This window comes from Gymnogyps californianus, chromosome 2, assembly GCF_018139145.2.
Source record: "Gymnogyps californianus isolate 813 chromosome 2, ASM1813914v2, whole genome shotgun sequence".
NCBI lineage: Eukaryota > Metazoa > Chordata > Aves > Accipitriformes > Cathartidae > Gymnogyps > Gymnogyps californianus.
This window is the reverse complement of record NC_059472.1, coordinates 121,529,007-121,545,663: the sequence shown is the minus strand read 5'-3', so window position 1 is coordinate 121,545,663 and position 16,657 is coordinate 121,529,007. Positions and strand designations below refer to the sequence as shown.

The 16,657-nt window shown below is 39.8% G+C and overlaps 1 protein-coding gene across 2 annotated transcripts in view; it reads left to right on the top strand.

The window, feature by feature from the left end:
• The first annotated feature begins 220 nt into the window (after positions 1-220).
• Positions 221-16,657, top strand: part of ANO10 (anoctamin 10) — a 130,555-nt gene continuing 114,118 nt past the window's right edge. For both annotated transcript variants that reach the window (XM_050891225.1, XM_050891224.1), the window contains exons 1-9: positions 221-245; positions 3,429-3,581; positions 4,666-4,848; positions 6,827-6,961; positions 8,611-8,730; positions 11,372-11,941; positions 13,188-13,243; positions 14,680-14,754; positions 15,745-15,927. In XM_050891225.1, coding sequence (XP_050747182.1) covers positions 3,443-3,581; positions 4,666-4,848; positions 6,827-6,961; positions 8,611-8,730; positions 11,372-11,941; positions 13,188-13,243; positions 14,680-14,754; positions 15,745-15,927 — 1,461 coding nt within the window. In that variant the 5' untranslated portion in view covers positions 221-245; positions 3,429-3,442. The remainder of the gene's footprint in view (positions 246-3,428; positions 3,582-4,665; positions 4,849-6,826; positions 6,962-8,610; positions 8,731-11,371; positions 11,942-13,187; positions 13,244-14,679; positions 14,755-15,744; positions 15,928-16,657) is intronic.

The following is a 16,657-nucleotide window of genomic DNA, read 5'->3' as shown; positions in this document are numbered from 1 at the left end:
GCCTCAGCCGTCCCGCGCTTGCCCCGTGAGCACGCGAACGGGGCGGGGCAGCACGTCCTCCGGCCAATGGGAGGAGGGAAGCCAGCCGGGGCGGGCGTTGCCACGGGGCGGAGGGGCGTGGCCAGCGGCAGCCGATGGGCGGTGGCACGCCGGGCCGCCCCGGTGCCCCTCCTGCCAGCGCCGGCTGCCTGCGATCGCAACCCGACTCCCGCCCCGCCCCGCGGATGTGGAGCTGGCAGCCGGCGGTGAGTGGGGAGTGGGCGGCCATCACCCCACGGGAAGGGGCTCTAGCTGCCTGCGCCGCCGCGGTGAGGGGAGGAGCCACCCCCCTTTCCCGCCCACCCCGGCCTTCCCCGCCGTGGCACGGAGCCAGCGCCAGGCCGCCCCTCACCGCCCAGGCATGCTTGCCCGGTGGCGTTCACGGGGGCGGGGAGGATGCCGGGCCCGGGGGCTCTGGGCCGGGCCTGGAACCGGCTCAGCTGCGGGAGCCGGCCTGTTCCCGGCGCGGTGCCCGCCGCAGCTGTGGGCACCCCTCCGCCCCGCCGACGCGGGCAGCGCTCGGGCTCGTGCCCGCCTCGTGCGCCCCCCCCCCCACCCCGCCGCGGGCTCGTGCCCGCCTCGTGCGGCCGCGGTGGGCTCCGGGGGGCGGCGGCGGCGGCGGCGGCGGCGGCGGCGGCGGCGGCGGCGGCGGCGGCGGCGGCGGGGGGGAGGAGGAGGAGGGGCGGTGCCCGCCGGTGGAGCGCGGCCTGCCGTGAGGGAGTGAGTCGCCGGCCGTGCCGGGGGGGGGGGGAGGGGGGCCGGCCGGGCCTCTCTCCTGCCCGGTCGTCCGGTTCCTATGAAAGGAGAGCGAGGCGCAGGCTGGCAGTGGGAGAGCGCCGTTACGGGTCGCCTCAAAGCGGTCACGGCGAGGGGCGCCGCCGCTTCTGGCTGCCCGGGGACGCCGGGCCGGTGGCAGGGCTGCGTGGCAGCCGGGTTGCGAGTCTGCCGCTGCTCTGCGCGGCCACCGTGCGAGCCGCCCCTTGGGAAGGGGCTGCAGGTCCCTCTGCCCTGAGGGGTGGGCTGGCTTGGAGGCCGCCCTGGGCGGCCACCCACCGGCTTCGTGACTGGGAAGTGGACTGTGGGGGTTGGAAGTCCTTTTGTGTCTCTTCCCCACGGCTTCTGGATCTGTCATAAGTTACGCTGTGCATAGGTATGAAAGTAGAGGCCAAGTTACATCCCATAGGGTCTGTGCTAGGCATTGAACTAGCTACTCTGTGGTGTAGGGAATCACAAGCGCAAGCTGGAAGAGTGGTTCCGCCCTGTTCTAGTTTTCAGTAGTAATAAGCCTAAAAATAACAAACCTTACTTAGTCACCACGCCAAGCACAATGATTCTGAATAAATGATAGGAGCCAAGTTTACTGAGTAGCATGCTGTTTATACAAAGGCCGTTTTCAGAAGATAACTGTTCTGTGAAGTGATGTTGTTAACCAGTGATATTTAATAATTATCTAGTGCTTTTCATTTTTTCAGTTCTTTGGAAATTGCAATATGCACAATGTGGCAGGCATTATCTTTTTTAAAAAAATAAAACTGATTATGGAAAGTGATGCAATAAGGTGGAGTGACTGTGGTCAATCATTGACAGTTACAGTGCCTTATCCCTGATTATGTTTTCCTTTGTCTGATTCATTCTGCTTGTGCAGATTTGCATCTAAAATGCTTTTAAATACTTTGTTAATCTAGTGTGTTTCTTTTGAAGAGACACATACTTGGGTTCAGAGTTGTAAATCTGAATGCTGCAGAATTGTGTGCATGTGAACAGGCAAGTGAAACTAACTGAAAACCCCATTGAAATTTGGCTTGAAAGCTTTTTTTGCCAGACAAAAGCAAATAGACTTGTTTATTATGATACGTGTATGTTTACAGTATCACTGTATTTTGTAGGATAATTTATATGAAATACTGGAGATTGTGATTTCTCTGTGAATCACACAGGTACAACTGTCATAAAAGCTGAACTGCATCCTTAGAGCAACTTAGAAATTAAGTAATTTCAGTCTTTGAAGAGGAGGGGCAAGACTGCTTAAAGACAGTGGGTAAAAGCCTTTCTTCATGAAGTTAATAACAAAAAAAAAAACCAAACCCAAACCACCAAACCTTCCCCTCAGTTTTAAATTCAGTAAATTCAGTCTGTGATAGGTTTTTTGGTTTGGGTTTTTTTTTAAACTGAGTAGGTTAGTTACCAGATTTATCTTTTTATATCAACACCTCTAAGTTGCTTTATGAAGCATGATATAATGATCTCTGTAGAATCATTTATATAAAAGATGAAGGCACAATGTCAACAAGACTTAAGAGGAGTGGCTGAGGGAACTGGGGTTGTTTAGCCTGGAGAAAAGGAGGCTGAGGGGAGACGTTATTGCTCTCTAAAATTACCTGAAAGGAGGTTGTAGTGAGGTGGGTGTCAGTCTCTTCTCCCAAGTAGCAAGCGATAGGACAAGAGGAAATGGCCTCAAGTTGCGCCAGGGGAGGTTTAGATTGGATATTAAGGAAAAATTCTTTGCCGAAAGGGTTATCAAGCACTGGAACAGGCTGCCCAGGGAAGTGGTTGAGTCACCATCCCTGGAGGTATTTAAAAGATGTGTAGATGTGGCGCTTAGGGACATGGTTTAGCAGAGTACTTGGCAGTGCTAGGTTAATGGTTGGACTCAATGATCTTAAAGGTCTTTTCCAACCTAAAGGATTCTATGATTCTATAAAGGTTCACTTAGATCATTTGGATTATTTACCTATAAAACTATGCTGATGCTCAACACTTTGCAGCTGGACTTTGTCACAGACCACTTGCTTTGTATCTTTCAACAAGTCATTTAAGTGCTTTCTGCGTAATTTGCCTATCTATATAATAGGTCTCCTGCTTACCTACCCAAGTTGGTATAAGTTTCCTTGGTATGGTTAAAGCTTCACAAGATTAACTGAGGAGGTTCTTCCTTAAACGTATAATGTGTTTGCACACTTTTATCAGGAGAAGCTTATTGGTTTTAGATATCTGTTTGACTAATGTTCTCTTCTGTTAATGTTTTCATTTGCTGATAAATACACTGTAGGAAGTTGCAAGCTGTTGTTTTTGATGATAGTTTCTCTTTATTACTTTGTTTTAGTTAATTTATTTGTTTTCTCATCACTACTACTTTGCTATGCATAGCAACAACAATTTTCCTACTTAGAGAGTCAGACATAAACGTCACTGAAGACTGGTAGCATCTTGCCAAGTGACAATTGGAGAGGTTACTCAAACTGCTCTTTTCAGTAGGCCCACAGAAATGAGCACCTGCCACTTTGCTAAGCACAGACATATGTAACTCACTGTAGTAAAGTTTTGTGTGTTTTGGATTGATATAAAATATTCTTTTAACACTGGCATTTTTGTTTTGTTTTTGTACTTAGCAAGCTCTCAAAAGATGGCAGAAAGCTGGTCTTTCTTGGATACTGTTGAGCCTAACTTCCAGCCTCTGGTAGTGATTGAGCTTGCAAAAGACACCAAAAAGGAAACCATAGAATGGTTCACAAAACGAATTGTGGACAAAAAAGCAAACGCAGGTGGGTACAGTATGACCTTCTGCAACACTTTGAAATTAAATTGGCTGTCATCGTAATATGAAGACATACAGAAAATTAGTTTTCAGGTAATTTGTGGTATAATTACTGTTTAGCCGATCTCACTCTTTCGCATTTATGATGTCGCTTAATTTTATGTAAGAGTAGAGCTTGATGCTGGTGTCATGAAAATGTAATAACTGAACCCTGTTAACACAGTTATTAATTAAAATACTGGCTTAAGGTCACATGCCTGTTGAACTCTAGAATCCTTCCATTTTTGCGGTGAAACCCTGATAACCTGTTTTTCAACATATTAATTGTCTAGACCATGTTTCTCTTGTTGCTTACGAGAACATTGTAAGCCGTGCCAAAATGAAGACGCATCACATCTACTATCCTGTCCACAAGACTTGGTACCATGTTGTAGAATGAAGTTAAGTTAGCATGAAGTAATTTAATCTTGATAAATTCGTGTTGGATTTTAATTATCTTTTGGTAGCTTGTAGGCTCTTACAAAGACAATATTTCATTACTCGTTTTAGTATACTTCCAGGAATTGAAGTTAGGCTAACTAATTTATAATTCCTTAGACTTTTTTTTTTACATTTTTTAGAAAGGCATTATTTATGGCTGTTATAGTTTATATCTTATGGTCAGTAATATTTCTGTGGCTGTTGGATTTATGACTACAAACTTGCTTTCAAGCCTCTGTTAGGTAAGTAAGTCAGGGGTGTTTCTATTTCAAAAGTCCAGTCTCCTTAAAAAGAGTGGGACTGTTTGCAGAAGCGCTGGTTGCTTACGTGATGTGAGCATTAGGGGAGTAGATCCAAACTGTCCCCATTGTTCCAGTTCACTGTCTGTGAGCACTTCCACAGAAACAGGGCTAAATCACAGGGTGACCCTGCAAGATTCTGAACACCACACATCAGGTGCTGTTGAAGCCTTAATTCTTTGTGCCCTTAAAAAGATGCAGCTTCAGCGCTCCTGATAACTAGGTCCAATATGATGGATGCTAAAATACTAGGTTTTTGAGATGTAATTTTTATGTATTTTCTTCTTTATTTTGCCTTTCTTTACTTTAAAGGTGCACAACTGCTGGTTAGACCACTGGTCACGGAAAATGGAGATGAAAATATTTATCTAGTTGGAGCTTCCAACTTAAGGCTGTTGCTGGGAGCTGAAACTGTGGGTTTGGTGAAGGAATGTAATGATAACTCAATGAGAACTTTTACATACAGCAGTAGAAAAACTTTCAAAGATTTTGCAGGTAAGCAATTTTAGGGGTCTTTGTCATTGCAAAGCTGTGGCTAAAGATTAGAAGCAATTACACTGCTAAATCTTTCACGGTCTTTCTATTCCTTGTAATGGTAACAGTGAACAAAAACAGGGAGAACAAGCCATGAAAACAATACTCATTTTTACCTATGGAAATTCAGATCATATAATGAAATTTTTTTTTTTCTTTTACATGGCTTTCACTTTTTGCTTGTGTTTTACTTTATGCTTTTGCATGCTCCAAATAGTCTCTTATTTGTATGACAGATTTTTGTTGAAAATAAGACAAGAAAAAATAGTTGATAAACATGAGTGCAGGATTAACAATCAATGTTATGAATTAACATAGCAATTTAATTTCTGTGAGCCAGTTTTGAGGCTTATTATCTTATAATTAGCTGGAGAAAATAGAAGCATTTTGCTCTATTATATTTATGCATCAAACAGAATTAAAAAATAACACTACAGAGCCGTTCAGTGGAATTTGGGCCTGATTAGTGAAATCATTCCTTTTCCTCTTTTATTCTGAGGAGGTGCCAACACAGTAACATTTTCTGTTAAATGTGCTACCTGTAAGGTATTTAACCCCCCTACAGTGGCAGAACTCATTTTGCTCTCCAGGTAAATATTTCAGTTCCAACTTAGTCTTGCTGATACTTTTCATGTGCCCGTTTCGGTGATGCCTTTCACCACGTTTTCAATATGAAGATTCTTGGGTCTGTCTGAAACAATAATAAAGTTGAGTTTTGTTGTTTGTTTGATGCTGGTTTATTCAACACTGCTGCTGTGTGCAATAACCATTGCAGTGTCTTGTCTTTTGTGACCTTGCTTTCCTGAAATTAGGAAGCCTTGAGAAGAATTGTCAGTTGCAAAGGTGCCATTTCTGTTTCTTTCATGTGTTGGCTTTCTTAATGCTAATCTCACTGTCATTGCTAACATTCTCTAGTAGTAGCTGCAACTCCAACTACTGTAAATCCAAAAGATAATTTTTGCTGTATCTCCTGGTCTTTTTTCTTTTTTAAAACACTAATATAATTTTAATTTTGTCCAGATCTGATCAGAGGATAAAATAGTTGACCATGCTTAGATGAGGGGAAAAATGTGTTATCTACAAAAGAAACCCTGCAGCCTGTGTTGTCTTACTAATATTTATAGTTCCCCAGTTTAACTGATACTATATTCTTATTCTTTGTATGAGAGATTTGTTGCTGTTTTAGTTTCTTATGTATTGTATTTAGGGCCATCCTTACAGTTTCTTATTCCCAAGGGGGAAAAAATAATCAATTGGTCACTGTCTCAAGGAAATCAGACTCTGTTTCCTTGATGATAAATTGATGGGGTTGACAATAGGTTTGTTGCTGTAGTTCTTCAAAATTTGGGATTTTTGGAAAGGTTTCGTATTGTTTTACCTTATTTCTCTATTTTTATCAGAACTAATTGTCTCAAATGGCTTATCATTATGTTGTATGGGCAATAAAGAGCAAGATACTGTGATATTTGGTGTGAAATGCTTACTGAAAAGGAGATTTGTCGTGACTACTTACTGGGTTTCATTATGAAAATACTTCGGGAACTGTATGGCAGAAAGGGGTATGGAGATTCTGAGATTGGCAAATAGTGGATGCCTAAGTAAGAGTCTTACTTAGGGTATGTAGAACTTGCTGGTATACTATCCCAGCCTCCAGCAATTAATACTTCAGGGGTGTCTTTGTCTCTTGAGTGATTTGTTCTCTTAGTTCACCTGGGTAGTCAGAAATGCAGTGGCCAACATGTGCCAGTTAGAGAAAACTTCTTCCCAAGACATTTATTTTAAAAAGTGGAGTTTTTGCTAATGGGTGTTGGTTGGCAGTAATTGTCACATAGTTTTACTTTTTTTTTTTTTTTTGATTCTAGTTATTTTTGATAGTTATTTGCTGCCAGGGTTATCTTCCTATGCTGCACAATTTCATACTACCTTCTTTTTAATTTAGATGACAATCACAATTTCCTTACAATGGCAGAATGTCAGTATATCATCAAGCATGAACTCGAAAATTTGAGAGCTAAAGATGAAAAAATGATCCCTGGATATCCTCAGGCAAAGCTGTATCCAGGAAAATCAATTGGTAAGCAATGTAGTTTGTTGCCTGTAACTCACTGTGTTGATGTAGGATAGTGTTCATCGTGAAAAAACCTTAATTTTCCTGCAATGAAGAGAAATCCTTCAGATATTTAAGTCCCACTATTTTTAATCAACTTTGTTTTCTCACCACTCCACAATGATAGGACAAGAGGCAAGGGATGCACAATGCAACAAGAGAAATTCTGAATAGATATTGAGAAAATGTTTTTCATAATGAGGGTAATCAAATATTGGAACAGGGTTTTAGAGAGATTGTGGTAACTCTGTCCTGAGAGACTTTTAGATCTTCACTAGACGAGGCCCTGAGCAGCCCGATTTAAGCTGCACCTACTTTGAGCAGGAAATTGGACCAGATGACTTCCACAGGGCCTTCCATCCTGAGTCTTTCTGTGAGGCTGAGACTCTGGCCTTATGTTCTTTTCAGTTGGATAATTTTCACGTATATTGATGTCATCCATTATTTTTATAATTAGTACCAAAAATACTTGTTTTTAAAAAATTACATAATGATATACTTGGATTGTCTCTGTATAAAAGTACTGGAATGAGTAACACTGTTCCAGAGCTATAAATTTCACAACATGAAGGAAGGAAGTTTTATTTCATTCATTTGATTTCATTTATCCTCCTCTTTGCTTCAAGAGCTTTTCCTTTTCACGGCAGAAAGAAGCAATGAGAGCTAGTGCTATTTTTATGGTAGCTGGAACTAGTTCATTGGCAGAGATGCGACAGTTTCTTAGGAGAATTTATCTTAATATTTGTATGTCCTTTTAATAACAGTGTCTTTATTCATTAGTGTTGGTCATCAAAGAAGGAGATCTGTGCATATCAGTGGTTCAAGAAATGTAAATGTAGATGTCAGATGAGTTTACATTGGTAATTTTTTATATAGCTAAGGTATTTTTCTAGTTATGTCAAGTAGATGCCAATGGGAAATGGTAAAAAAAAAAAATCACATAACTGCCAGTGCCTCCCCTCTCCTGTTTTTGAATTTATTTTCTTTTTAAATAACTTCCAGAGCAGTTTGTTAATTGTTTATCCGCACAAGTAGTATTGCTTTCCGTAACAAAGTTAAATACAAATTGTGGAATATTTGGTTTGTTTGCAATGAAGATGTGTTGTAATTTATGAATTAGTGTAAATCGATACTTCAAAAATGTTTTTAGTATCTTTCCCATAATTAATACAATGGCTTTTCAATTTAGTGTTGTGTTTTGTTTTTTCTGTGTCAGTTTGATTTGTTACGCCTTTCTTTGCTCAAATGCAAGAGCCAGACCTTTCCCCACAAAGCTACATATGGCATTTCAGTTCTGACCTGTGGCACTTTTTGTTATTCAAGCTGCAACTGATTATATTGCAAACCTATGGAATAGTTAATAGATATGAAAAAGTTACTGTTTCTCTTCCAGTGGACAGCACAGTCTTTGTAGAAATAGGTAGAACTGCTCTCTATAATGAATAAATTTTAACTAATATGCAGATAATTTATTTGGTTTTAGGATTTAAATGCTAGATTTATTTCAAAGGAACTTTAGGCTTGCTAAGTACATAATATAACTTGTTTGCGCGTATCAACTTCACTGTCCTTTGAAGGGAGTACTAGGTACCTTTTCTTTTTCCGTTTCCTTCTAGTGAGAAGATTATTGACCAGTGGTATTCTAGTTCAGATTTTCCCACTGCATGATAGAGAAGAGTTGAAAAAGCTCCGTCACAGATGGTATGGCCGAGTGAAAGTTGGCTATCAACCTTTAGGTATGTGAACACTTACTCCACTACAAATAAAGTGCAGGGTTTCTTCTGGAGAAGTTTTCTCTTCAGTTTGTGTGAGAAGACCAAGGGCCCTTCCTAACTTCTACTCCAGCATTTAGCCTCTATAGAAGTGAAACTCCTGTGTGGAGGGTAAGTATTGTACCAAGAAGTCTGTTGTTTCACTAAGAGTTTACCTTTTCACGTGCTCAATTACCCATTGCAGTTCACCTCTTCTAACATTACCTTTCTGCCCAAGTTGCTGCTTTGGCCATTGTGAACCAAAGTCCTTGTTTTATCCAGCCTTACTTTTACTGGTCTTGGAATCAACAGAGTGGCTTGGGCTCTGGTTAAGGAAGCATCCATGTTTCCAGACTTGACATGCACAGTTGAGGTCTCTTCGTTGAATTCTCTTTGATTCTAAGATGGCTGTAGGATAATCTTTTGCTATAATGACTCGCAGTACAACTGTTCTGGAGTGAAGCGCTGGATGTGCAGGCTCCTGTCTCTTGATTGCCTTTCTCATGGCTGCAGGAGTTCTGTATATAGGCCTTTGGTCATAGTTTCCAAGTTGGAGCTGGGGGGCAGTTCAAAGGCTCAGCATTTGCACTGTGATCATCTAGCATAGAGTCTTGAAATTCGACCATTGCTCTTTTACCAGTTGGACAAGTTTTTCCTCTTTCAGCATTTCCTGTGTAACCTCCTGAAATTGTTCAAGACTTGTGAAATTGGTGGCTCAGACTCTGCAGATTCAGTGTCTGTAAGCTTCCATGTAACAACAGTCTGCACATCACGAATTCTCCCTACCCATCAGTAAAGCAGTAACGGACCAAGCCAAGACTGTTTTCTCAAACTGCCTCTGGACAGGAAAGCTCCACTATGTCTGGAATTCCCAAAGCTATTTTGAGTTGTAGGCATGTCAACAGTGTGTTTACAACTGTTTGTTTTAAATTCGTTTTCTGTATGAAGACTGTATGTTGTTGCATTCCACTGTCACTTGAGTATATTCTACACACTGAATAAGCTTAAACTGAAAATAATTTTTAGTCTAACAATATGGGAAGTTAAGTTCTGGATTCTAAACCTGTAAACTTTACTTAAAAATAAGAAAATAAACATTTGGGAGTTTGCCTGATTATTAATCTCTGGATCTTGCAGTTGCTTGAGATTCTTTCCTGAGCTACAGGAAGTTAAAGATCTGGCTCGATAATGCTTGCCTCCAGAGTATTCTGTTAGGGGTCTTACTGTGTGCTTGTCTTTTGTTTATGCAGGAGAGGGGCTTTTTTGACTGACATTGAATACACACAAAATTTCAAAGTAAATCCCAGGAACCCTGTTATGTGTGTACTAATTTAGGGATGTCTTTCATGTTGTGTGTGGAGTGTGAAAGGATGCTAATGACCTACACTTAAACTTATTTGCTAATAAATTTTTGATTGAGAGGGATGTTGGAGTGCTGATTCTTCTGTGTGTTTGCCTTGCCTTCTTGCTTTCAGAGACTTACCTGATTGGCAGTTGTGAACTTCTGCTGTAGTGTTTGTAAACGGTAGGCCGTAAGAATATTCTGATATTGCCATGAGGTTTTGATGTGCTGGACTGTTATGGAGAGTACATTTACAGTGTCAGTTCAGAGGTCATGATGTCGTGTTTGTTTTGTTAAGCTGGTGAATACATAGCAGTGGCATACAAGCAATTTGGTCTTCCAAGCAGGCAAAGATAAAACAGATTTCAGCATTCTAAACTCAGTTTGCTATGCATTTCTATATCTTATTATGTGGTGCCATTTCTACATTATGTTGAATAATAATACTACATTTTTTTGTTGGTAGTAAGATAAGTGAGATCTTGTCTTCCTTGGAGGTAACATATCTGTCATGAAATCTATCCATTAGTAGTGCACTTTTCAAGTCTTTATAATACCTGAGCAGACAACCTTGGTGAGTACAGCAAGTGTGCATTTCATGTATCAGTTGTCTGCTGAAGGGAATGTCTCAGGCTGGGTGTGCTATCTGACATGTTTAAGATTTAAGATTTCAATATACCTTTCCATCTATTCCTTTAGTTTCTCGAGGGCTGGCAAAGCACAACTAGTCCTTTTTGGCCCTGAGCTGGCTGAAACAAATTTGTTTCGCAGGTGTTCCACCACCAGGTTCCCCAGGTGAAGCCAATGGGAAGCTTCAGGAGTTAGGTGTCGATTGCTGTTGAAGTTTGGTTTTTATTCTACCAAATGTCTTCCATGCCATCCTAGCCATTAATTAATAGATTCTGTTTTCAAGAATGCTGGTGTTTTCAGTTTCGGTTTGTTCCTCCCCCTCCCCCCCCCCCCCCCCCCCCCCCCCCCCCCCCCCCCCCCGCCCCCGGATATCTGATGTTGATATGGTAAGTATTGAGATATTTGACTTCCCTACCATCTGAATATATGTATATATGTTTGTGTGTATGTATATATATATAACATTAAAAAAAAAAAATTCAAATAACCTTCTGAGTTTTTGGACCATGGGAGAAGGAGGAACAAAAAAGCAATAATATTCATTGTGTTATTTAGGAAAAAAATTTGAGGCAAGGGATTTACGTAAAGTCAAGTTTGATATTATACCGACATCTATGCTAAGTGTAGTCTTAATTGGTTCATTTTTCTCTGCAGATGAGATACGCTGCTACTTTGGCGAAACCATTGCTCTCTACTTTGGCTTCTTAGAGTACTTCACATTTGCTTTGATTCCAATGGCTGTCATTGGGATTCCTTATTATGTGTTTGCATGGGAAGACTATGACAAATACGTGATGTTTGCCACATTCAATCTGCTCTGGTCCACTGTGATACTGGAAGTTTGGAAGCGGATTTGTGCCATCATGACATACCGTTGGGGGACGCTGTTGATGAAACGACAATTTGAGGAACCAAGACCAGGCTTCCATGGTGTCTTGGGTATCAATCCTGTCACTGGGAGGGAGGAACCAGTGTACTCAAGTATTAAGAGACAGATACGGATTTATCTGGTGTCCTTACCATTTGTGTGCCTTTGCCTCTACTTCTCACTGTATGTGATGATGATTTACTTTGACTTGGAACAGTGGGCTCTGGATTATCATGAAGAGAATGAGTCTAACTTCAGCAGCTTGATGCTGTTTGTGCCCAGTATCATATATGCTGTTGTGATTGAAATTATGAACCGTATCTATCGGTATGCTGCTGAATTCTTAACATCATGGGGTAAGAAAGTTGTTTATTCTTCTTCCTTAAAGTTAGAATCCCAGATGTTTAGAATTTGTTTCTTTGTAGAATACATTTTAACCCAGATTTTTTTGGTTTTAAGCTGATGTTTCATATTCAGCAGCAACAGCATTTACGTAACTCACTACACTGACAGCTTGTGCCTTTTCTGTGCTATCCAACATATTTATGCTGTCATGCTGTGAATAGGATGAAGAGCTCATCTGGCTGTCCTACCTCCCCTCCCACCTGACATACTTTCAACTAATATCTGACTTAAAACAGCTAAACTGACAAAGCATAGGAGACAATCTGCGGTATTTTTAAGCACACCTCTTGCACCCGTTTATCATGAGAACTGATCATTTAGTGAAAGCTTAAAGCAAAAATAGCGTTCAGTCACTCGAGTGCATCTTCCATGTGTCAGGCCCAGCTTCACACCCTGTCAGAATAGAACTCTGCTGTTTTGTCCTGAGCAAAGTCCGTAGGTGACGGTGTCTCCTTTCAGCCTGGTTGACGCAGCTCGTACTAGTGTGCTGCCTTCTCAGTTACTGCTTAGCCAGGGCTTTAAAGGTACAGTCTGACAAAATAGCAAAAAGAAATGGGAAATCTGCCATGCACTTCCCTTTCCTCCCTCCTAGTAACCAGCCTTACTCAAACATCAGCTTCTGACAGTTTATCTTGAATGAACTGAAAATCTTAATTTTAGAATGAATAATGCATCTATTGAACTTCATGTACTCTAGTCTTGCTTTAGAGCTTAGGGTCTGATCTAAATTCCTTGGAGGTGGATGGGAATATTTCTGTGAGCATTTACTGGTTTTGAATCAAATCTGGTATTGTTATTTTTCATAATGTATTCCAATTAGTTTTGCATTTGTTTTCAGCCAAAGAAAAATCAATAACTAGGCACATTTTATTAAATGTTAAGAATGATGGATGGTTTTTCTATTATAAAACAGCTCTTCTGAGAAAGAAAGATCTAAAAGGAAAAACCTTTGCAGTAGGAAAAAATACCGGAGTTGTAGCCAAAAATATGTATGTCAACAATGTACATCAGATTAGCTTCATAGGTTAAGTGAGGTACTGGCACAGTATAAATTCTTTTTGCCAGAAAGTATTGGAGGAACTATTCCCTGTAAATTATTTAGGTGGAGGAAAAATTTCTGTTTGCTCTTTGTATAACAATGTCTAGTATATAAGTGCTTCTACTGTTTACTAATCAGTAATTTTGTTGGTATTTTAGAAAATCACAGGCTGGAATCTTCATATCAGAATCATTTAATTCTGAAGGTTTTAGTGGTAAGTATGTAGTATAAGCAGCTTTTAAGATTGTTTAAATAGAGAACTTGTCATGTGTTGGTGCTTTCCTAGCATTACCTCACTGACCTACAGTTTTGTTCAAGGCCAAATACTAGCAAAAATATCAGAGTAAACAGGATTTCTGTTGTGGTTGCAGTAACTGCTAGACTGTTTTAGATGCCTCTTTTTATAGTGGAGAGTTGGAGTTTTATTTGTATTGATTTGTTCTTTCATTAGGATTCTGTATATGTAAGTTTTTCTGTTAATTGGTGTGGTCCTGTCTTCAACTGGGAACTATTCCGTTCGCTTTTTGCAAGAGTTTATGGTAAACCGTATTTTCAAAAGTTCATGTGTTAACTTCCACCTGTACTAACATTCAGACAACCAGTCAGAGGAGGCTGGAGATACATGTCCATCAGTCTGCTCCTATGCAGTTTATAGTACATACTGATCTGTTTACTCTGTGGCTCTGAACAAGTAGCTTTTGTGTGTGTATGTATCTATGTTTGGTTGCTCTTTTAGGTGTATATCCAAATGCAACACTGATTCTAAGGAACTGTACTGTAAATCTTGAATTCCCATATAAGTTGTTCAGTAACAGCACTTGTGAAGATTGGCTGATTTTGAGACGTAATCTTCTTGTTTCCTTTTTGAAAAGATCATTTAAGTCTCTTCCAGAGTTCCTTTTTTTTTTTTTTTTTAATCTGCCTGTTAACCTTCGGTAACTGGTAACCTCTAGAGCTAAAACTCTTGTATGTATCATTTATAGCTTTGTCTCTGCCTTTCTCAAAAAATAGAACCATCTTTTTCCCCACAGGAAATTCATATAACATAATTAAAAAAATTCTGAAATGTCAAATATAAGTCCCCCCTCAATTTTCACTTTTACCCTATGAGTGGTACAATACTGTGATTATGTCTCGTTTTAGAAGTAGGGAATATTTCTCTTGGTCATAAAACCTCTTGAAGTGATTAAACATAAAGCTCAACTAACATATATTGAGGAACAGTTGTACATATTGAGAGATATGTCATCCAACACATATATTTTGATAAAGTATTTATTTGAAAAAAAAATCATTGCCCTAAATTAAGGTCAATACATCCCTTTTATTGTGTTACCTATGGGAAAACTGCCAAAAGATGAAAGTTAAGTAGAAGGTGACGTGTTTTTAATGTCCACATTTCATAATTGAATTGTAGTTCTCTTTGTATATTGTGCTTTAGAAAAGCATTAAGCTTGTCAAATGACAATCTGAATAAGACCAATATTGAAAATGAGGTTTTTCTGACCTAAGTTTTAAAAATGGTAAAGAAAATTTTAATGAACAGTTTACATCTGCATGGAAGCTGTTTAGTCAAGGTAACTGTTAAGTTAGATGATATTCTGCATATGAACTTTTGCTTGAGTACTAATAACATATTTTTATTTGCAGTTCAACTTCTTAAATTGTTTTGCGTCTCTCTTCTACATTGCCTTTGTGCTGTTTGATATGAAGCTTTTGAGGCAGGTGAGTTCCAAGAACATCTTAAGAATGTTCATGAATCTAGGAAAATAAAGGATTGATTGAAACAGGATTTTAGTTTTTAATTGTTTTTCTAAAATATTAACTTGACAACAAATATATTTCATGTATGTTTTCTTAGAAATCCAGCTTCCATAGTTCAGTTCCTCTAGCACAGTTGCAGAATCATAACAGAGTGGAGCAATTCTTTCCCTCTGTATAAATAAGGAACTGTTTTCAAATAAATTGATTATTCCCTCACACAGATGAGGCTGGAAAATTTTCATTTCCTCCTTCTTTCCCTTTATGTTAGAAAATGGTTTTCTCTGTAGTGTTCTTAATGCGAGACTCTTGAGGATAGGACCATGATTAAGTTTATGACTACAGTGAGGAGCTGAGAATAAATAAAAGCAAAAATAATTTGTAGTTGGTATTTTAAATCAGCTTTCTGTTGTTAACATCTTTGGCACTCAAATGCATGAAAATCAGGTATAAGGAAAATATTTTTGCTCTAAATATAATGAACAAAACAACAGGAACTTCAACTCAAGATCTTTGTTCCTCTAAAGAGATCTCTAGCAAAACACTTGACATATGTATACCAGACATGACATTCGTGAAATTTCCTATAGTTTAAGGTAAAAAGCAAGAAGAAGAAAAAAAAAAGAAAAAAGTTCGTTGTTTAGCTCTGTTGACTGGCATTGGCATATGTTAAGTGTGTATCTTTACCCTTCATTCATCTTTGTGTACTGTCTCCAAGATACATCCAGATCCACAAAATATTTAGACATCTAACTCCTATTTCGTCCTTTTCAGTACATAGCAAAGAATGGGAACTAGAGCACCTATACTTTTCATATGCTATTGCTAATTTTGTTAGGCTGGCCTTCTTTTGTCATAGTATAGCAACTTAGAGTGTTACTAGAATGCACAAAATTGGAAATGATCATAGGTTTATCACAGTTCTATTAATTTTTTTTTTTTTTTTAACTTAAGAGCTTGGCCACTTTGCTGATAACTTCGCAGATCCTTAATCAGTTTGCAGAATCCTTGCTTCCTTACTGGCTCCAAAAGAGACACAAGAAGAGGATGAAGAAACGCATGTGTTCTCTGAAAACAGATACGGACCTGTCACTAGTCGAACAAGTCAACTTGGAGAAAGAAATGGGCACCTATTTTGTACGTTTTACTACAGGAAAAGTGTTAAAAGTTTTCTGGGCTGTAGTTGACAGAGACATCAGCCAGTGCAACCTAAAATATTTCTGGCTGTCTGGCCTGGCAGCTTATTTCCAGCTTCATCAATTTTGCTGGTAGTGTTGTTTATACAGCTGTATGGTGCACTGAATCAAGAAGCTGATCCCAGTTACACCAGAACGAAGGGGTAGGAATGAACAGCTGAGTCTGTAGCTACCTAACCCCGTATCACTGGAAGACGTATTTGTGTAATATGCCCTTAATCTCCAAGGGTAGCCTGAAGGCTACCAGGATGAGTAGCATGGCATAGGGAAGGGGGAGGCTGTTTCTGTGTTAGTTTGTTTTTGCAGTGATACGAGTTTAAACTGTCAATTAAACTACAGCCTGAGAGAGTGCACTCATGTCTGGATGGGGCCAGAAATGAAGAGGGCAGAAGAGATCAACTCTTCAAACCAATACTACTACTGGAAGCTCTTGCTTCTTGAAACAACAGCTTTGGCATTTGCTGTCTTCCTAGTTCCGTTCCTGACCACCTCCTACCCAGTACAATTTTTAATTGTATTTAACAGACTATGTGCAATTCATTACTTGCAGTTCTAAAGGAACTGACAAAGTAGACATCAGTGTGTATGTTAAGGCCTTACAGACTGGCTGACAACTTGCTTGATCAGATGCTGCAAGCATAGTCACAAGAGTCTTAATACTGTATGATTTA